The 18,312-nt window shown below is 40.5% G+C and overlaps 1 protein-coding gene and 1 long non-coding RNA gene across 3 annotated transcripts in view; one reads left to right on the top strand and one right to left on the bottom strand.

The window, feature by feature from the left end:
* castor2 (cytosolic arginine sensor for mTORC1 subunit 2) overlaps positions 1 to 13,859 on the top strand; it is a 26,528-nt gene extending 12,669 nt beyond the window's left edge. For both annotated transcript variants that reach the window (XM_086309483.1, XM_086309484.1), the window contains exons 3-10: positions 1,337 to 1,407; positions 3,031 to 3,224; positions 6,033 to 6,165; positions 7,509 to 7,632; positions 9,223 to 9,333; positions 10,281 to 10,363; positions 11,397 to 11,491; positions 12,027 to 13,859. In XM_086309483.1, coding sequence (XP_086165609.1) covers positions 1,337 to 1,407; positions 3,031 to 3,224; positions 6,033 to 6,165; positions 7,509 to 7,632; positions 9,223 to 9,333; positions 10,281 to 10,363; positions 11,397 to 11,491; positions 12,027 to 12,089 — 874 coding nt within the window. In that variant the 3' untranslated portion in view covers positions 12,090 to 13,859. The remainder of the gene's footprint in view (positions 1 to 1,336; positions 1,408 to 3,030; positions 3,225 to 6,032; positions 6,166 to 7,508; positions 7,633 to 9,222; positions 9,334 to 10,280; positions 10,364 to 11,396; positions 11,492 to 12,026) is intronic.
* LOC147321172 (uncharacterized) overlaps positions 1 to 18,312 on the bottom strand; it is a 20,293-nt gene extending 1,981 nt beyond the window's left edge. The window contains exons 1-2 of the long non-coding RNA XR_015131320.1: positions 18,188 to 18,312; positions 14,820 to 14,896 (exon numbers count right to left, since the gene is read on the bottom strand). This is a non-coding gene — a long non-coding RNA (uncharacterized LOC147321172). The remainder of the gene's footprint in view (positions 1 to 14,819; positions 14,897 to 18,187) is intronic.

The following is an 18,312-nucleotide window of genomic DNA, read 5'->3' as shown; positions in this document are numbered from 1 at the left end:
AGTACCGTGATGTATGATTATGTGTGAAAAAGGTAAATGTGGCTTATAGTGAAGAGCACTCTGAGTGGTCAAATAAGATTAGAAAAGTGCTAAACAATAAAAGCTGGTCCATTTCATGCTGCATCCATAATATGAATTAGCATGGCATTTGCCCAGTGCTCTGGTGGGATGAGTCAGACACGTTGACCCTGAGGGCACTGAGCTCTGCGTGTGTGGGGGAGAAAAAGCTTTTCCAAATCTGTTTTTAGGCAGTAGCCAAACATTTTAAGTGTTTAAATCAGATATGACTGAGGATTTCTTGGAAAATAGCTACTCAGATCATTATCAAGACTCAGCTCAGTGGCACAACTTGCTTTTAAGACTTTGTCTCCACTGTTGTTGTGCTGAAATTATGCTTGTGCAAGTTTTTCATGAGGTCATTGCAAGTTGCAGTAAGTCAGGTAAATTATAAGTCCAAGACACAAACGTCAGCTGGCTTGTGGTCTGTGTAGAGGTGGTCAGTCAGCAAATTCACTTCTTTTAATCGCATAGTGACCAAAGATTCTTTATATAATTTCCAGTAAATGTTTGTGTGAATCTACAGCTACACTGGCCTTTTATGAGACTTTAATTCTCACTGTTAAAGAAATCAAACTCTTAGACAGATAAACCAAAGCTAAAATGAAATGATTTTAATTCCAAACACTTATACCAAAGTTGTATATGTATATGTATGGCCTAAAACGTACTTACAGATAAGGTTTTTAAGCTAAATGGGATAAAATGGGATTTCTGTCAGATATAGATGTTTTGAGCTCATAGCCTCAGTATATTTTGTGCATTTAAAAACATCTCTGGATCACGGAGATTCCTGTCAAAGCAAAATTTGCCTTTGTCTGTTGGAGAGGGGTAAAGCTGCCCAGCACTTTATTAATCACTGGGTTTGTGAGCCTCATATTCAATAGAAGATGATGAAGACATGCATTGGTCCTTGTGGGTGTTTATTTAAAGGGGACCTAATATAATTTTTTTCCTTATTTTTTTGTAATGATGGTGGATGGTCAAATTAAACATGGTCAAAGTTTCAAATAATCACATAAGCATTTGTGATTAGATTGTGCCAAATGCTCAGTTTGAGACAGATTTTTCTGTGTTTACTGACTTTAATACCCTTCTGCACTTATTTTATACCCAGAAGCACTACCTTGTACAGTCTATAGGTTAATTCCACATGATGTGTGTGTTTATAGTGTGAGGAAGGAGAAACAGTGAGAGATTATTAAGATTATTTTAAAACTTTCCACATATATTCTCCACTGTTTGATCTGCTCTCCCTTTTCTTTTCCCTCCAATTTAGATGCAAGTTTTTCAGTTTGACAGAGACTCCAGAGGACTATACCATCATCGTCGACGAGGAAGGATTTAAAGGTGAGCCTCGCTTTGTGGATACTAATCTTTGAAGTCACTGTGGCAACCAGAGACCAGGTGGCAAGAGAAGGTCGCATTGTGTAATCTATGATTCTCACCAGCACCGCGCGGCTTCAGCTGACACTGTTTGAGCACACTTTGTCATTATAGATGTGAGGCCAAGCTGCTGCTCGCTGTGTTGGCTGAGTGAGTGAATCCGTGTCATTACACACCCTTCTCCAGGGTGACCCTCCTTAGTTACCCTGGAGACTACAGGCTATTTGTTGCGTAACTGGTGCAGGTATTTTCTACTGGTGGCTGGCTCTGTGGGTTATTGTCTTTCTTATATTGAACTGAACTACATTGTGAAATTAAATCATACTGGAAACCCCCAAGAAGATGCATACTATATATCCTTATGCATGTTGATTATGGACAATTAGTCCCTAATTAGCCCATGAGTGCACAACCCAGTTCAGTCCACATGTCTTGGGTAGATCATACTTTGTATGTTGTAAATTATATTTGGACATGGATGCAGTTTTGGTAACTTTGCCTCTTTTCACCGTCACAGTAGCTTTTAAATCAAACCACCAACATGCGGTTTAAGTCTAGACTTTCAGCTTTTATTTGAGGGGTTTAACAAAAGTATTACATAACAGTTTAAAAATTGCAGCCATTTTTATACACAGTCCCTCACAGTAATTGGACATTTCACTCATGGGAGTATCATTGCCAGGTGAGCCCTGTTCTCTTTTTTACTTGAATCGGAACTCACCTAGCAACTAAAAGTTATGCTTTATTAGCCTTATTTCCTTTGGGATTAATAAAGTATTTCTAAAAGGTTTATATTGATTCTGGGTTTAAAAAAATAAAGCCAGCTCTTCTTTTTACCAGATGTGTTGCCTCCTAATGGCCATTAGAAAGAAGTCCAGCTCTTCTTTCTCCATGAGAAAATGACCCTACTTCTCACTTGTGCTATGACTGCATTAAACACTTTGTGTCGAGATAGTGGTAGTCTTAAGTTTTCTTTAACAACTATGAGCAGATTCAGAGTTAAATAGAGGATGCTTTAGTGCATTGACGTCTTATTTACACAGTCTGTGGTTCTTACCTGCGGGGTTCATTATTTTATCCCAGTCACTGGTGTAAACACAACCGTGGCTTCTCTGTGTTGAAGTCATTAGACAGCTACAGGCACCAGTGACAGGATAATGATAAATGTTAAAGCTCAGAGTTATAATGGCTCAAGAAGACAAAGAGAGTCATCAAGGCACAAATCTGACTCACGAATGACTCAGAAAGGGAAATGCTGGTCTAATATTTAATGCTTTTGCTCTGTGACCTTACCTCAAAGCTGTTAAAAGTATCATATTCCTAATCAGTCAGAAATAAAACTGTATTTATTATGCAAAAGTGAGTACATTACAGATCAAAAAAAGAAAGAAATGAGTGCAGATGAAAACTACTGATACCCAGCTTGTTTTCTTTTTATTCCAAAGAGGTTGTTGGTAAAGATTAAATCCATCCATCTGTGTTGCTGCCTCTATGAAACAATCTGTCTCAAATCTTAACCTTTAAATTTTGTGACAGCCAAACAACTGTACCAGCTCCACTCCCAATTGTTTCTGATTTCATTTCCAGAGCTGCCCCAGTCGGAGCACATCAGCGTTGCCGACGCCACGTGGGTGGCCCTTAACGTGGTGTCAGGAGGTAGCAACACATCCACTTCACAACCCATAGGAGTCACCAAAATCGCTAAATCAGTCATCGCACCACTGGCCGACCACAACATTTCTGTTTTCATGCTGTCGACGTATCAGACGGACTTCATCCTGGTGAGTGTGAATATTGTTCATGTCAAGGTTCTGTGTGTGAATGGTGTGGGTCTCGACAGCCACGTGATGCTCTCAAAAAAATGACTCGACACACGGCTCGAGGGGCTGGAGTTATCCCAATTGACATCAACCAATACCATAGGATTAAAAAATGGGTGTAGTCTCTGAGAAAGGTTGGCACAGAAGCCCCTTAAATATCCTTTCTAATAACCAGCAGGGGGCGTTTTGCACAACAATTTATGACCTCGAAACTAGTTTTGCACTATGGTTTCATGTAGAGTACAATAGACAATATGTTTTTGGGGTGAGGCTTCTGTCAGTTTCACAATTAGATCTTCCCTTCATTCTTCCACACTATCTTTTGTCCTGTCTCCCTCCCCCTCACTCCCCACTGGTTGCAGCAGCCTCCCCTTCCTGAGCCTGATTCTTCCGGAGGTTTCTTCCTGTTAAAAGGGAGTTTTTTCTTCCCACTGTCAACAAGTGACTGTTAATAGAGGGTGGTCTGGTTCTCTCTGCAGTAGTGTAGAGGTTTACCTTACATTTTAAAGCGCCTTGAGCAGAGTTTTGCTGTGACTTGGCGCCTAATAAATAAAATTGAACAGAAATCAAGAACCAAGATGGTGATGCCAAGTCCAAGTTGAGACTTTAAAGTGGGACTTTACAAACCCATGACATCATGGTAGCCCATCTTTTGTATATAGTTGTTGGATGAGAGGCAATACACAGCTGTATACACTGAACAGGCCATCACTCCATCACATGCTGAGCTAAATCAGAAGTAAACTGTTTGTAGTACCATCCTCTGATCTCACAGGTATTTTAATGGCGATAAGTAGAAAAACAGCACTAGCAACTGCTGCAGTGAGAGCCGCCTCTCCGCTGCTTATTTGCATGCTCAGTGGGAACCACTGGGATGCATTTTAATTGATATGAATCCAGACTGTGCTTCAGGTATCATGACAGCACTTGACCTCACACAGCCCCCCTCCCCCGTCTGTCAGAGTGAACTGAAAGTGCAGTTTCTTTTTCAGTTCTGTTTAGTAAAGATGATTGTGTGTTATGAGCCAACAGTTGATCTGCTTCTTAGCATGCTCGGTGTGTTGCATTATTTGTCTTTTATGCAACTCCTGGCAGCACAGTTGTTTACATCTACAGTGCCTGATATGAAAAAAGCAATAACCTTGGATATAGTGTACCTTGCACGGCCCCACTTCTTTTGATTTAGGATGAAATCCTTTCTCATGCCTTTTTGGCTACAGGGAGTCTTTTTTCCTTTCTTTTTTTATTGCCTTGCATTAATGGAAAAACAAGGCCTGCTGACCAGCTTCAGCATGTTCATGAAAATGGAAAAAAAACAAAAAACCTGTGCTGATGTTGATAATCTGTTACATAAAGGGGATCAGCAGATCAGCCTCTTGCTGGAATTTAAGGTATCATACTCGGGGCATGCTTCCTGTCTCGACACAGGCTCCTTCCCACTGTCCTAATTGTTGGTATATAAGATGAAAAGAGGTAAAGAAAACGTCCAACACTGACCTTGTCATCCACACCCACAAGCCATCTCCTACCTTCATTTCACTCTGTGTTTCATTGCATTACTGAATCCCTCAGCAGGCCAAAAGACAAACCAGCTTAAGATGTTTTATTTTTTCACTGCTATGATCTTTTGTGTTACATAAAGCGGTAAAGCCTGACCCAAATGTTGAATACACCCATTTCAACAGAGCAACAAGCATCCTGACTGAGTCAGTCTGCTCAGATCTGCCACACACACCAGCTTCTCAGGAGCAACAATTACAAGAGCGACAGCTAATACGCCAATTAAATTCGTGCTGCCACCCTTCCCACCTTAAACAGAGATCAGCTTAGTTTTAATTAGAGACAGCAAAGTTAAAGAAATATAAATATTAATTGCTTCATTACCATAATAATTTTGGTGGCTTTTTCTCTACCCCTGCTGTCAGCAATTAGTTTCTAAGAAATCTGGAAAACTGATTTCCTTGAAATTTGCTGTGAAAAGTTCTGGCTCCCCGAGGTCTTCTTGACCCTTTCAACTTAATCTTCCAATTCTCCACAATACATATCAAAGCCACATGCTCGTGAACCCCGCTCTTAATGCAATTACACAAGGACCAAAAAATGCAAAATGCATTTGAGTGAGTCATATCATGATGATCTGATTAGACTGTAACAATAATCATCTTAAATGCATTGGCTCATGGCCAGTTCTCGCTTTTCATGTCTTTCTGGGTCTGTTTGCGTTTCAATTTGCTTTGTTTTCCACTTCTAACCGTTGTATGCTCCTTTGCTTTATGTTGCACATGTTTACCTTCGTGTATGAAAAGAGCTCAACAAATAAACCTGCTTTGACATATTGCTCAGCCCTAATGATGCAGGACGGCATGGTTGGCATAAGAGGCAAAGATCCATGTTCCATTTTGTCCGCCCATGCTAATACTCAGAACTAAAGGCTGTGTTTAAAGCAAAGAATGCAGCTTTACTGTCTTCTCTGCTCCTCCTCAGAACATATAAATCTGGCTGAATATGAACAGCCCAATCCCATTTTCTGCTCATTATCAAAAGCCATTTTGTAGGAAGTCATTAAAAGCAAATGTAGATTAGGCAAGCAAGAGAGTGGGCACACTGAAAATAAATGAAAGCATTTCATTAGAAAAAAGCTCGGGCTAGGAGAATAAGAGTGGGATTTCCCATCAAACGATTTCTCTGAAAATTCATCGACATTTCTTTCCTGTTACATATTCAGCATTTACTCTTGACCTCTGAACTCGTTCATGTTGCCGTCCCCAGGTTCGAGAGCGAGACCTCCCAATGGTCATGCACACTCTGTCTTCCGAATTCACTTTGTTTCGAGTGGTCAACGGGGAGACTGTTGCTGCTCACAATCTGGGGGTGACCAATGGCTTTGTGAAACCAAAACTAGGTAAGAGTTAACAAAATAATTCAATATTTCTGTCTAGAGAAAAGCTTAATGCTTTCACCCTGCCTTTAACAGCCTTTAATGTGGACTGACATTTCAATATTTCTGCCAACTTGAGGGGATCCATGGCCAATACTTGGGCCAAGACGTCCAGGTTACTGGTCATTGTTTATTAACACGGATCCATTTTTAAAAAGCCAAATTGTCGCCACTGTGTGGTTTTGAGATTACATCTGCACAAATGCAATCTGCAATGCGATTGGATGATAGTGTATTGATACTGAGATCTCTGTAATCGGAAATGGGTTTTGCAAAGCACTTACAAAATGTTTTCAGACTTGTTTCTTCAACGTAATAATCTCTGCATATTAATTTGTGCTGTTTCACAGACATTAAAGTGGACCCATTATGTTAATTTCCAGCTCCATTTTTTTTTCTTGGAATCTATTAAAGTATCTCTTTAAAACAAACCTTATATAGTACAACCTCAGTTCATTCAAGCCATTATGACTCCGTTCTTTCTCCCTTTGAGACCACTTTCTTTCGATTGGCTGCCCCTCGTGCACAGAATGTTAAAACAGCAGGTGCGTGGGGCTTCTGTGCTCACACCCACAGATCACCATATTAACATCCGCTCTCAGTGGCTCAGTGGTTAAGTGTTTACTGCACGCTGAAGCCTGTCCTTGTGGCCCACATTTACAGTATTTAATATGAGCATCAACGACTGGAACAGCATGTATGTAATATAATATAATCTGGCCCCCTTTAAGACTAGTCCTGGATTAAAAGAAAATTTAAATGTTTCCACTACAGGAAATGGGATATAAAATCTATAAAATGGGATTAAAATGTAATTATGCTTGTTTCTCAGCCCTGAAATAATACTACATTTGTTGTGGATTTGTTTTTATTACGGGTGAGATGCTTACATTTTAAGTTTATATATAAATAAATGCGTAAACTTTTTCAGCATTGTTTAAATATAAAATGTGCAAACATATACATCAAATTGTGTCTAATTAACCTTAATGTTTAAAGGTTTATTTATGATTGTAGAAACGGCTGTTGGATAATCTCCACTAAAGCTCCACTTAAGTGCACTGTGGTGCTTTCAATTACACAGCACACAGTCTTTATTGCTGTTCATACAATTTGTGTTTTGTTCCTGTTGGTGTACAAGCTGAGCTTGAAAGCTCCTTCTTAATGTTGGCAAATGCAGTTTTCAAGCTCACTTTTTCACCCAGTACAGACAAGGGAAGTCTAAGCTCAGATGAATGGAAAAAGGATGATCAGAAAATGTATTGCCATGTAGTCTTTTATGTATTATCATGTATTATCTTTTTCAGTGCCCCGTCCTATCATTCACCCCTTATCCAGTCCCAGCAACATGTTCTGTGTGACCAGCCTGGACCCAGACACACTGCCCTCTGTGGCCACTCTGCTCATGGACGTCATGTTTTACTCTGGAGGGTAAAACATTTTATTACTTCATTAAGGCCCTGAAGGCCTTTTGCATGTTTTGCATGTTGCCAGGATTCCACTCAATCACTGAGAACATTAGGACAGCATCTCTTTATAGTCTATTAATCAAATGTAGGATGTTACTTAAAAGGGATAAAACAGAAATTTAGCTCATTAAGAGAAGTTTGGCCACAGTGGAAAGTAGTATTCAGTTTTTTTGTTATCTAATTATCTAAGTTAATCTAAAGTTATCTGATGTCTTCTGCTGGAGCCTTGTCAAGTCTGAAAAATTATCTTTACTGCCTTGAATTATATAAAAGGGTAAAATTCAGGAAAGCTTATTTTCTCGAGAATAGAAGACTATTTTCACTTTCATTTCCTAGACAAGGAAGGAAAAATTAGGAGATGCTAAATGGTGGCATTTTGGGAAAATGTTCTGGAGCTCAGCCCACACATGAGGCTCAGTGTCAGAATGTGTTGACCTGTGATGCATCAATTTGAACCCTTCTTTCATCTTTTATATTTTTCACACATTAATCATCTTCGTGTAAGTGCAGCACCAGAGCGTAAGACTAACCCCACACAATAATGAGAGAATAGTGTAAAATGATTCCATCCATTGTGTGTTAGTCTGCATAATTTGAGGGTTGTTTTTTATACATATATGTTGTGTGCAGTAATACTTTAATTAGAGACCTTTTTGGTCCTGTCAAAGCAGGCATTAACAATGACTGCTTTATTCCACTTAAATGAGGCAATTTTAAGGCCTTTCAAGGTGTTTTGTGTTCGTTCACTGAAATGGCTCACTAGGATACTTTAGAAATGTAAATTACAGCACTTTTTCAATGGGCATTTTCTTATTTTCTGGCTTTTGACAGTCAAAACACCTGCTGTGAAATAGCTCTATAAACTAAAGGGGGGAAAAAAGGAAGTCCCAGTCCACGTTGTTGCACTGCCACCATCTCTGATTATTAAATCAGTGTTGGTGTGGCTTCTCTGAGTTGAAAGTCCAGCTTGACAGGGCAATCAAATTGAAATTCTAGCTTCCGATTTCAAATGGAATATGCCATAAAGTTTTTTTAAAAAAGCAAGAAAATATAGGATTTGTTTTCCTCCTTAGAAACAAGATCGAGAGGTACTCAGATTCCCATACTTGGGGCAGCAACTCCTCACTGACCCAGATTGGATATTCCACACTTTGGACATTTAGTGATTTTTCGCCGCTCGACTGAAGGGCCTTTATCACAGGCCCCGCCCACTTAATGTCTCTAGCTGTAGTTGCTTGAAGATGTCAAATGTCTTCCACTTTCTATGGTCTCTGATGGACACATTCGAGCGAATCGCTTCCAGTGTGTACATTGTTTAACAGATAGCAGTTCTATGACCTCATCAACTCTCACTGTTAGCATTGTTAGGGAACCCAAGGACAACATTGCACACAGGCACGGACTTCAAAATCTTCCTTTTTTTTAAATGGAAAACCCTGAGTTCTTCAAACAGAAACCAGTCTACCTACTCAAGCTGTTAGGCAACACAGAGAGAAATTAATCAAAGTGTCACAGGTCCAATCAAAAACTGTATTGTTTTTGTCTTTGCCAGGCAAAAAGAGTCTGGAGCATCCAGTGAAGACTCAAACCACATCCGCTTCTTCTCCTTCTCCCTGATCGAGGGCTACATCTCTCTGGTCATGGATGAACAGACCACACAAAGGTAGAAGAAAAACACCCACCACTCAACATTTCATGTGCACTGCTGTTGTGTAATTAACTACACTTGTTCTTTCAAGGTTTTGTTGTCTGTTAATCCCCACTAAAAGGACAGCTTGTATTCATGCAGGGGAGTGCGTTTCTGATTGTTGTTTGAGGTGGTGATTAGTTTGTTGCTAGGCAATAAGCAGAGCTATCGGGTGTATTGCACATAAGTCACAGTGGGTTTCAGTCTGACTCATCTACTCCCTTAGTTTCTAACAGTGTACACTAATTAAGCAGGAGGGCCATCAAGGAACTTGAGCAGCTGCAGGTCCCACATGGTTTCTCCTGTGTTAGCATCTGATCAAAGGCTGCCAATGAATAAAAAAAGGTCCGCATTATATTGGTTAGTAACCTCTTCAATCCATGTGGAAGTAAAATAACAACTGGAGTGAACTTGAATTGTTAAGTTTAGATTTTGTTTCTGCAGCATGTAGGTCAGCAATGTCCCTACGTTTTATGTAAGACCGAATGTGTTGCCTTAAAGGGATGGGTCACCCAAATTACTCTGCCTTACAATGGCTCTTTTCTTCAGTGCAGCGGGGTGCACAGCAGAAACAGACTTTAGCTGTTTTTGCACTGTGCTGAGTGGCTAGTGGCTTCTTCTGATGCACCTTTATCTGCTAACCATGCCTGGTGCCATAATTTGTTAAGTAAAGCAAAAAAAGGTCAAATAAAGCCACTCTTGGAAAACATTTAAAGATGACAGAGTTAATGAAATACTGGAACTGAATGATTTAATACTGTGTTTATGTCTTATTATTGGTAACAATTCAGAAATATAGAAATTGTATGACCACACTTGTGTTGCATAAGTGAGTAACTTAACCAGCCTTTATGTGGTACAATTGTATTTTAATAAATACTGAAGCTAATATAATTGTTCTGTTTTTTTTTTTTTTCTTCCAGGTTTCCAAACAATGTACTTTTTACCAGTGCCTCTGGTGAGCTTTGGAAAATGGTTCGAATTGGAGGGCAACCTTTAGGATTTGGTGAGTATTTTTGTTGCTGTAGTAATGGATAGAAGCAGGCCACATGCTACTACAGATTGATGCCAACAAAGCACATGTTCAAGTATCAAGATCAGCGTTGTCAGAACTGGTTTGACAACCATCCCAGTGTGTAGTTAACAGTCTTTAGCATTAAAAAGGTGGTTCACTTTTTACCAGGGTAGATTGCCATACTAACTGCAGGTTATACCTGAGATAAAAGATTAACAGGTATGAAACCACCACTGAAAACTGTGTCACTGTTCCTGGAAGATCTAAAGTCTTTATCTAACCCTAAACAGACAATAAAAAAAGACTATTTCCAGGAACTTTTTCCTGTTGCCTTTAATGTATGATCCTAAAACAAGACACCTATTTGTACTTGTAGGTTAAACCTATGTTTAAATTATATTTTTTGTATTCATTTCTTTTTTGCTGTGAGACCATTAAACACCAGGGCAGCAGGTGAAAGTACAAAACTGCACCTGTCTTACACACACCTGAAATTTCATGGAGTAGTAATAATCTGTCAGATTCCCCCCGTGCATAATGCTGCGATACTGAGAAGTCTGTGAACTTACAGTTATTTGTATTTTTGTCGGCTTTCCTTCCTGGCTTCAAATAAATGAAATTTTATTATTGCTGACCAAATATGTGGGTGTAATCCTATAGTTTTCCTCCCAGACACACTCAGACTGCTGAGACAAATCTGCAGCAGCTGTGTTGTTTTATAGTTTTCCTTTGTAAAGTCGGTAGACCTTCTCATTTTTCTGTTTGGTTAGAGGCTTATGTTAGTTGATAACCACCTTCATATAACAGCTTACCTGAGCATCAATAATCAGGCTAAGTGAAGCCTTAGCAGACAAAAAAAAAAGCCAGAATTTCACAAGAAGACCTCAGACCTGGCTGCTCTAATCAGGATAATAAGTGTTATCATGATTAATGTGTATTGTATTTATCAACATGCTTTAATGAGTTGTAGAGTGGTTGTGGGGCCTGTTGAGAGGTTAAAGAGTGTGTTTTTAATGGTCTGCAGATGAGTGCGGCATCGTGGCTCAGATATCAGAACCGCTGGCGACGGCTGACATTCCAGCTTACTACATTAGCACCTTCAAGTTTGACCACGCCCTGGTAAGAAACAGTTTCTACTGCATATGTTTGGTTTGTAATCAACTTGTTTGTAATTGTTGGGCTGTTTGGTTAGTCTAACCAGTTCATGACACCATGATAGACTGTATATAAAAGATGGACATGCATAGCACATCTGGGTCTGTAGAGTGAAGCCAGTGCAAAGGTGTCTTTAAACTCGCATTCTTTCCAGTGGCCAACAGGGGGTCGCTTGTCTAATTTGTATAGAAGTCTTTGGGAAAATGGCTTTGTGACTCCAGTAAACTCTTTCTTATTGACTTAATTCACTAGTTTCAAGTCAAGATTTTTAGTTCTTGCTTTTCACTTCCAGAAAACCTTCAACTCGAGGCTTTAAGAAGACACTAGGCACTGATCGTAGCAACTACGTCCATCTTTTATATACAGTTTATGGCATCAGCATAGGCTCTAAGCAGCTGGAGAGAAACTGTTTCAGCTTTTTCAGATGTTTTTGGGGCCATCAAAAACAAATGAAAATACAATCAGAAAGTTCTAATCAGTTACTTTGCGTCTTCTTCAGGTTCCTGAAGAAAACATCCAAAGTGTCATTGGCGCACTGCGGACTGAGAGTGCTGCACAGTGAAGGAAGCTGGAGAAAGCGATGACGACTACCATCTCCAAAGTCATTTTGTTTAAAAAGTTTATCATGTCCAAAAAGTGCCAAGAGCTTGCTAGCGGACTACTGTGGGTCAACTCTGAAAGGAAGGACGGAGGGAGAGAGGAGGGTGACAGTGTGTTAGGGAAGCCTTTGTTACTCAACCATTTTCTTTACCCCCCCAACTACTCTTTGCCTTCCTTCGTGCCCAAGTCCCCTCCACCTCCACGCTCTGGTAGTTTTTGCATTAGTTTACCAAACTGTCTCTTTTCTTCTCTAAAGCTGCTTCTTCCCACTCCCTGACCCTCCTGAGCACCCTACTGTATTAGTTACATAATTCCTCTCATGGAAAGATGACGAATGTACTCTCAAAGCAAAATAATTATTATATATAGTTATCAAATTCTCCTTTTTTGTTTGCTTTGTTTTTCCACAGGTCATTTTTCTCAGTGCCATCATGTATGAATGCCTAAACCGATGCCTTTGTCTAAAATACTGCACATGTGCAATTGAAGGAGACAGCCAGCATTGGCGCTTGTTTTTGCTTTTTAGTCATCGTTGAACGTGTTTTAATCATCGATCTGACTATTGAAGTCCCCCAGACTTAAAATCAGTCTGGCGAAACGTGAATCATTTTTTTTGTGCATTTAATAAGTTACATCCATGCACACTGTGAGCAATATGATCGACGGGCCAATCAGGATCCGTAGATTTGATTATTTTCAGCGATTTGGCTGATAGGCGTCATTTTTGTGAGAGGTTGTTGATTTATTTGATTTTGGATAGGATATAGAAAGTTCCCAGTTGACGTATTCTTAATAACTTCTCCCACAGTGTCACAATCAGTTCAAAACGTCTCTGAGCCATTCCCATCAGCCTCTTCTGCACACTGTTTGTTACCTGAAATGGTCAACATGGTGCTCATTAGACCTCTGAAACACTATCACGTGAGCATTACAACCACTCCCACACTAACCACTATGTGCCAAATTTAGGGTCAGTTTGCCACAAAATTAAATTTAAGTCTGTACCGTCTTGTGAGGGTTTTAAATTAGCTCTAAATTGTTATTTCTCTTTGTTCATATTGTGTCAGTTAATCTAATTTAAAACATAAAAATTGCACACTGAAATCAATCTGGGTTTTCCTTTTTTTATGGAGGGTCGAAAAGTGTTGATTAAAAACTCCATCCAGCCATTCTCTTCCACTTATCCTCCTCATCTTTCAAACTGAGTGAGTATTAATCAGTGGACGTGAAGAAACTGATTTTAATTGGTTTAGTTTGTATTAAAAAAAAAATAAGAATACAAATTTAAAAATGCAAAAAATAGCCATTAAAAAGTGTAAAGCTGGGCATACACTGTGATTTTTGGCCCATTTTGAGACTATTTTTCACTCGTGCGACCGTCTTGGGGATCGGCCTGAGTTTAGCCTTAATCCTGTGTCGTGGATTGTGTAGTATACCTGAGAAGCGATTAACACCTCACTTCATGTTACCAAGCTAAAGGTCACGTCAGAGCATCCTGACCTATGAATTTCTAACCTCTGCGATTCAGTCACACAGTTTGAGCGCAAGCTGAATAACGCGACTGAAAGAAATCGCACAGTGTATGCCCAGCTTTAGTAAAATACTCAGTGCAGATCTATACCAGGCACATAAAATTTCAAATTACCTTTACAATCTTCCTCGTACCCAGAAATATATCTGAAACTCCAACTGATATTGATTCGATTGATGGATTAAAAAAAAAAAAACGAAACCCCGAAGATAATCTTTTGAGGTGGATTCGTGATCCCACCACATCGCATTAACTTTACAATGCAGGTCTGTGTTCAAAAGTATGAAAGTAGAGGCTGCGGGGGGACAGGAGGGAGCGGCTAGCTCCACCCTGTCAATACTTCAAATAAGCGCGTACCAACAACACTGAACACGGTAAAAATAACAGAAGTTCCTCCACGAGCATCTGTCTCATTTAAAGAAACCGTTCACTACTAAATAGTTGCTTTTGATGGCAATCGTACCAACAGCATGACCCGTTTTCCAACCTTGTACTGCCAAAAACTCTCATGTTTGAGAGCAATTACGCCGACACTTTCCAGTGACCGTGTTGCTCACAGTGTGCATTGGAGTGAGAAACGCTGAAAAGATTTGCATCGACACTAGTAATAAATTACTGAGCCACTTCCATGAGCTAGAATAATGTCAGTGCAAGTGTGCTAACATAAGCTACGGTTCACACAGGGGAAGGAAGGTTACACTCCGAGCCCTGGTGTCCATTTTGGTCTTGAAGCTGCCCCTCTCCTACTCCAGTCTGCACTTTAATGCAGGTCCCACCCCCACAGACCTGCTGTACTGATGTGAACCCAGAGAGGGCTCTTTTCTTTAGCTAGATCTTGTCCACATGGAACGATTTCTGTTGGTATTAACCGTTGGTGATGATGTTTTTCTTCCTTTTTGTTTTCTTCTCTTCACACCACCTTCCACCTATCTGCAGCCTCTCCTCTGATCACATTTGATTAGTAGATAATCTGTATTTATCAGTGTTAAAACATGAGGAAGGTGTTATTTCTTCTGATTGCATTTCAAAGAGAAAGCCTTTCATTTTGAAGCTTCTTTTGTGTGGGGGGGGAATAAATGAAAAAAAAAATAAACTAGCTGTTTTTTGAGCTGCTTGCGTGTTCACTTTTCACCCATGTGTCATTTTACTGTATTTACTTACCGACAGAGGGGCTGTGTACTCGAAGCAATAAACTAGTGATGTCGCCTCCCAATCTTGCCTTCAGAGCTCCAGTTTAGCTGTGAATGAGACACATTTTTTTAACACAAAAATGTATGAAGTGTAGCAGCCATGGATGAATTAAATTAGTGGATATCACATCCCCACTTGACGATGCTAAAGATCCGTGATGACATGCTGAGTCATCCCCCAGGTCTTGCACTCTTCACCTCTGAGTCAGGCTGGCTGGTGGCAGTTGACTCTTTTATCTGCCAACTTAACTGCCCTGTTAGCATTAGTCACTGAGTGGTGGTAGCTAATGCCAAGAGGGGACAAATTTTGTCTTCATTGCAGTATTTATTTATTTTGCTTTGCATTTTAATGAGTACTAAAATGAAGATAAAATTGCGTGTTCAACTCTCAGGGGTGCAGTTTCTTTGCATGATAAGGACCAGCATGAGGGCTGCCACAACTATGGGATTATCCACACTAGGAGAGCGCTGACTAAGCCCAAAGCACATGCGACATGTCCCCATGCTGGCAAAGATGGCTTTTGCACAGCATTACACACTCCTCTCCAAGTTTAGCATCCCAGTTTCGACAAAGGTTGAAGAATGGTCAAAAACCACCTGCCCATCTTCCCCGATTTGGTCTTTGAGCTAACGGCTTCATGTAGCAAAACCACTGTCTATCCATGTCACTGTACAGCACATAGACAGTACAGTGGAGGCTGGCTTAGACAACCCACCGCCTGTGGAGCCATTCCACAACCATGGAGTAGATGGCCACTCAGCACTTCCGACAAGCACCGCAGATTTTAAGCAACTTAGCTGGAGATAAAGGGCTCAGGCAGATAACTGCAGATGCAATGAGCTCGGTCACTGGGCTGCAGATGTACCAGATGATGTGCCTGGCAGAGAATTAGTCACTGGTTGGTTCCCCCAGGCAGCCAACTGGACCTAGCAGTGCCATCTCTGGCGGTGTGTGCTCCAGTCATTGAGATGAGAGCCTCCAAGTCAAGTTCTACACTAGCTGACCAGGACCAGAGTCCAGCTACAGGCCTTCACAGAGACCAGATGCCTAGAAAGAAGAAGCCTTAATCCACCTACGTTTTGTTCAGCATACACAAATGCTCCTTCATTGCAACTGTTAAGTCTGGGTGCATTAAAGGCTCTGACGACAAACAGACTTTCATGCCATTTGTCATTGTTCTGCTCCAATAAGAGTGCTTCCAACAAGCTGTGTGACTGTACATATTTCCTTGTGCAAATCAATACAAAATATCTACATTCAAACAATTGCAAATCATCAGTCTGCAGGTCACATAAACCAGATCAGGCAGGTGATGTCTTTCTCCACAGACACATGGGAGGTTAACTGTGCCTCACCTACAGTGCTACAAGTTAGCTGACTGCCTGCTCACCTCGGTGGCACGCTTGTGCCCTCTTTCTGTGAGTGGCGAGAATCATTGCTGCAGGTCACCAGTTAGCATAGAGCACCAACAGTTTTTCTTTGCTTCAGGGTTTCAGAGCATATTCCTCGAGGGGAATGGTAATCTCATGGACCCCTTATAAAGGGGTTCCTGTGAGGGATATTCATGATGCATGTAGTTGGTCATCACTGCATGCTTTTGTTTGGTTCAGTCTGCTGGACACGACGGCTCCTTCAGTGGTTAATTCGATCCTTTCTCCTGGGTCTGCCACGCTGCTCTATGGGGAGCGTGTAAATGTCTCTTACTGCAGGAGCTGTACAGAATGACCAGACTGAAAGGGAACAATGTGTTATGACTATAACTTCTTATGTGTGAAAAACTAAGTACTTCCTATGAATCAGTAGCTTCTAGAATCACTAGCTTTTATTTTTGCACCGCTGGCACTGCTGCGTGTAATCTGAAAAACAAACATCGTGCAGACCAGAAGTGAAAGACGTCAGTCGTGTGCCTGCAATGACCCGCCAAGCGCAAACAGCAGCAGTGATGCTATCGAGATTTTCATCAACAGTAATTGTTGCATCATTACGACAGCGCTCCAGCAGGGGTTTGTTTTCCACTGGTGAAAAGACGATTTTCAAACCCTCTCTGGGGTGTGACACACTCTGAGGGTTAATAAATATATATTTTAAAAAATAAAGATCGGTGTTAGTTTGCATTTGAAAATGAACATTTATTCCAGCAACTCTGAAGATCATTATAATCCTAGACTATGAGTCATAATGGTTTTTGTAACTCCATGATCCTTTATGATCTGCTATCTCAGAAAATGTCTTCAGAGAAGACAATTTGGGATGTTTTTTAATGTTTTTGGCAATGTTTCGGCCCTTTTCTCAAAAGTAAAACTTTCTTTCTTTACTTCTTTGTAAGAAGGAAAGTTAGGACAGATTCTGTGAAATATGCCTGTACATTTATGCCCCCCAGAGCATGAAATGTAGTCACTTTGGATTCTTACTTCTAGCTTCACATTTCTATAACTAATTTCTGATGTCAGGAAAGTCAGTCTAGTACAGATAGCCCAACACCTAAATCTCTATGTAGAGAGTAAAAGGTTACAGACCACAACAAAACACCAAAACGTGCCATTTTGAGTAGCAGTACTGGAAGATTTCCTCTGAAAATTCCCACTTTTGTGGAGAATATATGGAGAAGGGAAAAATGGCAAGATTTTACAGGCTTACACGTGTAGGCAGCTCAAAGGTGCCAAAGCCTACAGGTTGTCAAATGGTCACAGTGTCGTAGGCTGTACACATGACGTAGCGCACAAAGCTAACATCCGCTGTGACATCAGAAGGGTGCACGCATTCCGTTCAAAGCCAAATATCTCCATCTTTTATGTACAGTCTTCAGGTTACATCTAATGTTTGTTATCAGCTCATCACGAGCCATTAGCTGCTGGTCACATGAGAGACTTAAGCTACACAAAAGAAAGATATAAGCCCAAGGCTCAAGTGTTCCCGCCTAATCTGAGCCAGTGTAGGGAAAACCTCATCATGAGCTGCTATTTAGGTGGATCAACATTACTGACACTAATAAGTGTTTATAAAGTTATAAAACAAAGGCAGTTTTCTCACTGATTTCTATAAGAAATGGACTTCTTTTTGCAACGGGAGCCTCCTACTGGCCATTTCAAAGAATGCACTTCCTCACTGGCTTTACTTTTCAGACCTGGAAACCTACATCCATCTTATATATACAGTCTGTGGCTAAAATCTTTTTTTTTTTTTTTTTTTTTAAAGTGCATTGCTCTCCTCTCACCCCACTCTTCCATTCTTTGAACTTGATGCTAGCCCACACAGGTGCTATAATGAATGATCTATAGATGAATGATCTGATTTAAATTAGAACTTAAACACAGAAAACACATTAGTGCACACCCTACCTTTCCCTTGGTCCCTGTCTTCCTTGCTGGGCTTTTTCTTCCACAATGCCCACGCTCCACTCCAGCCTGCAGAAAATGGACAGCAATTGACAGCAGGGAAGACTGCAGGTATATCAGTTGTCTGT

This window comes from Aulonocara sp. 'chitande type north' Nkhata Bay, linkage group LG10 (assembly GCF_057382095.1).
Source record: "Aulonocara sp. 'chitande type north' Nkhata Bay isolate Kocher_YH1m ecotype deep benthic linkage group LG10, A_spYH_male_GT1.1, whole genome shotgun sequence".
NCBI lineage: Eukaryota > Metazoa > Chordata > Actinopteri > Cichliformes > Cichlidae > Aulonocara > Aulonocara sp. 'chitande type north' Nkhata Bay.
This window is presented reverse-complemented; position numbering and strand designations above follow the sequence as displayed.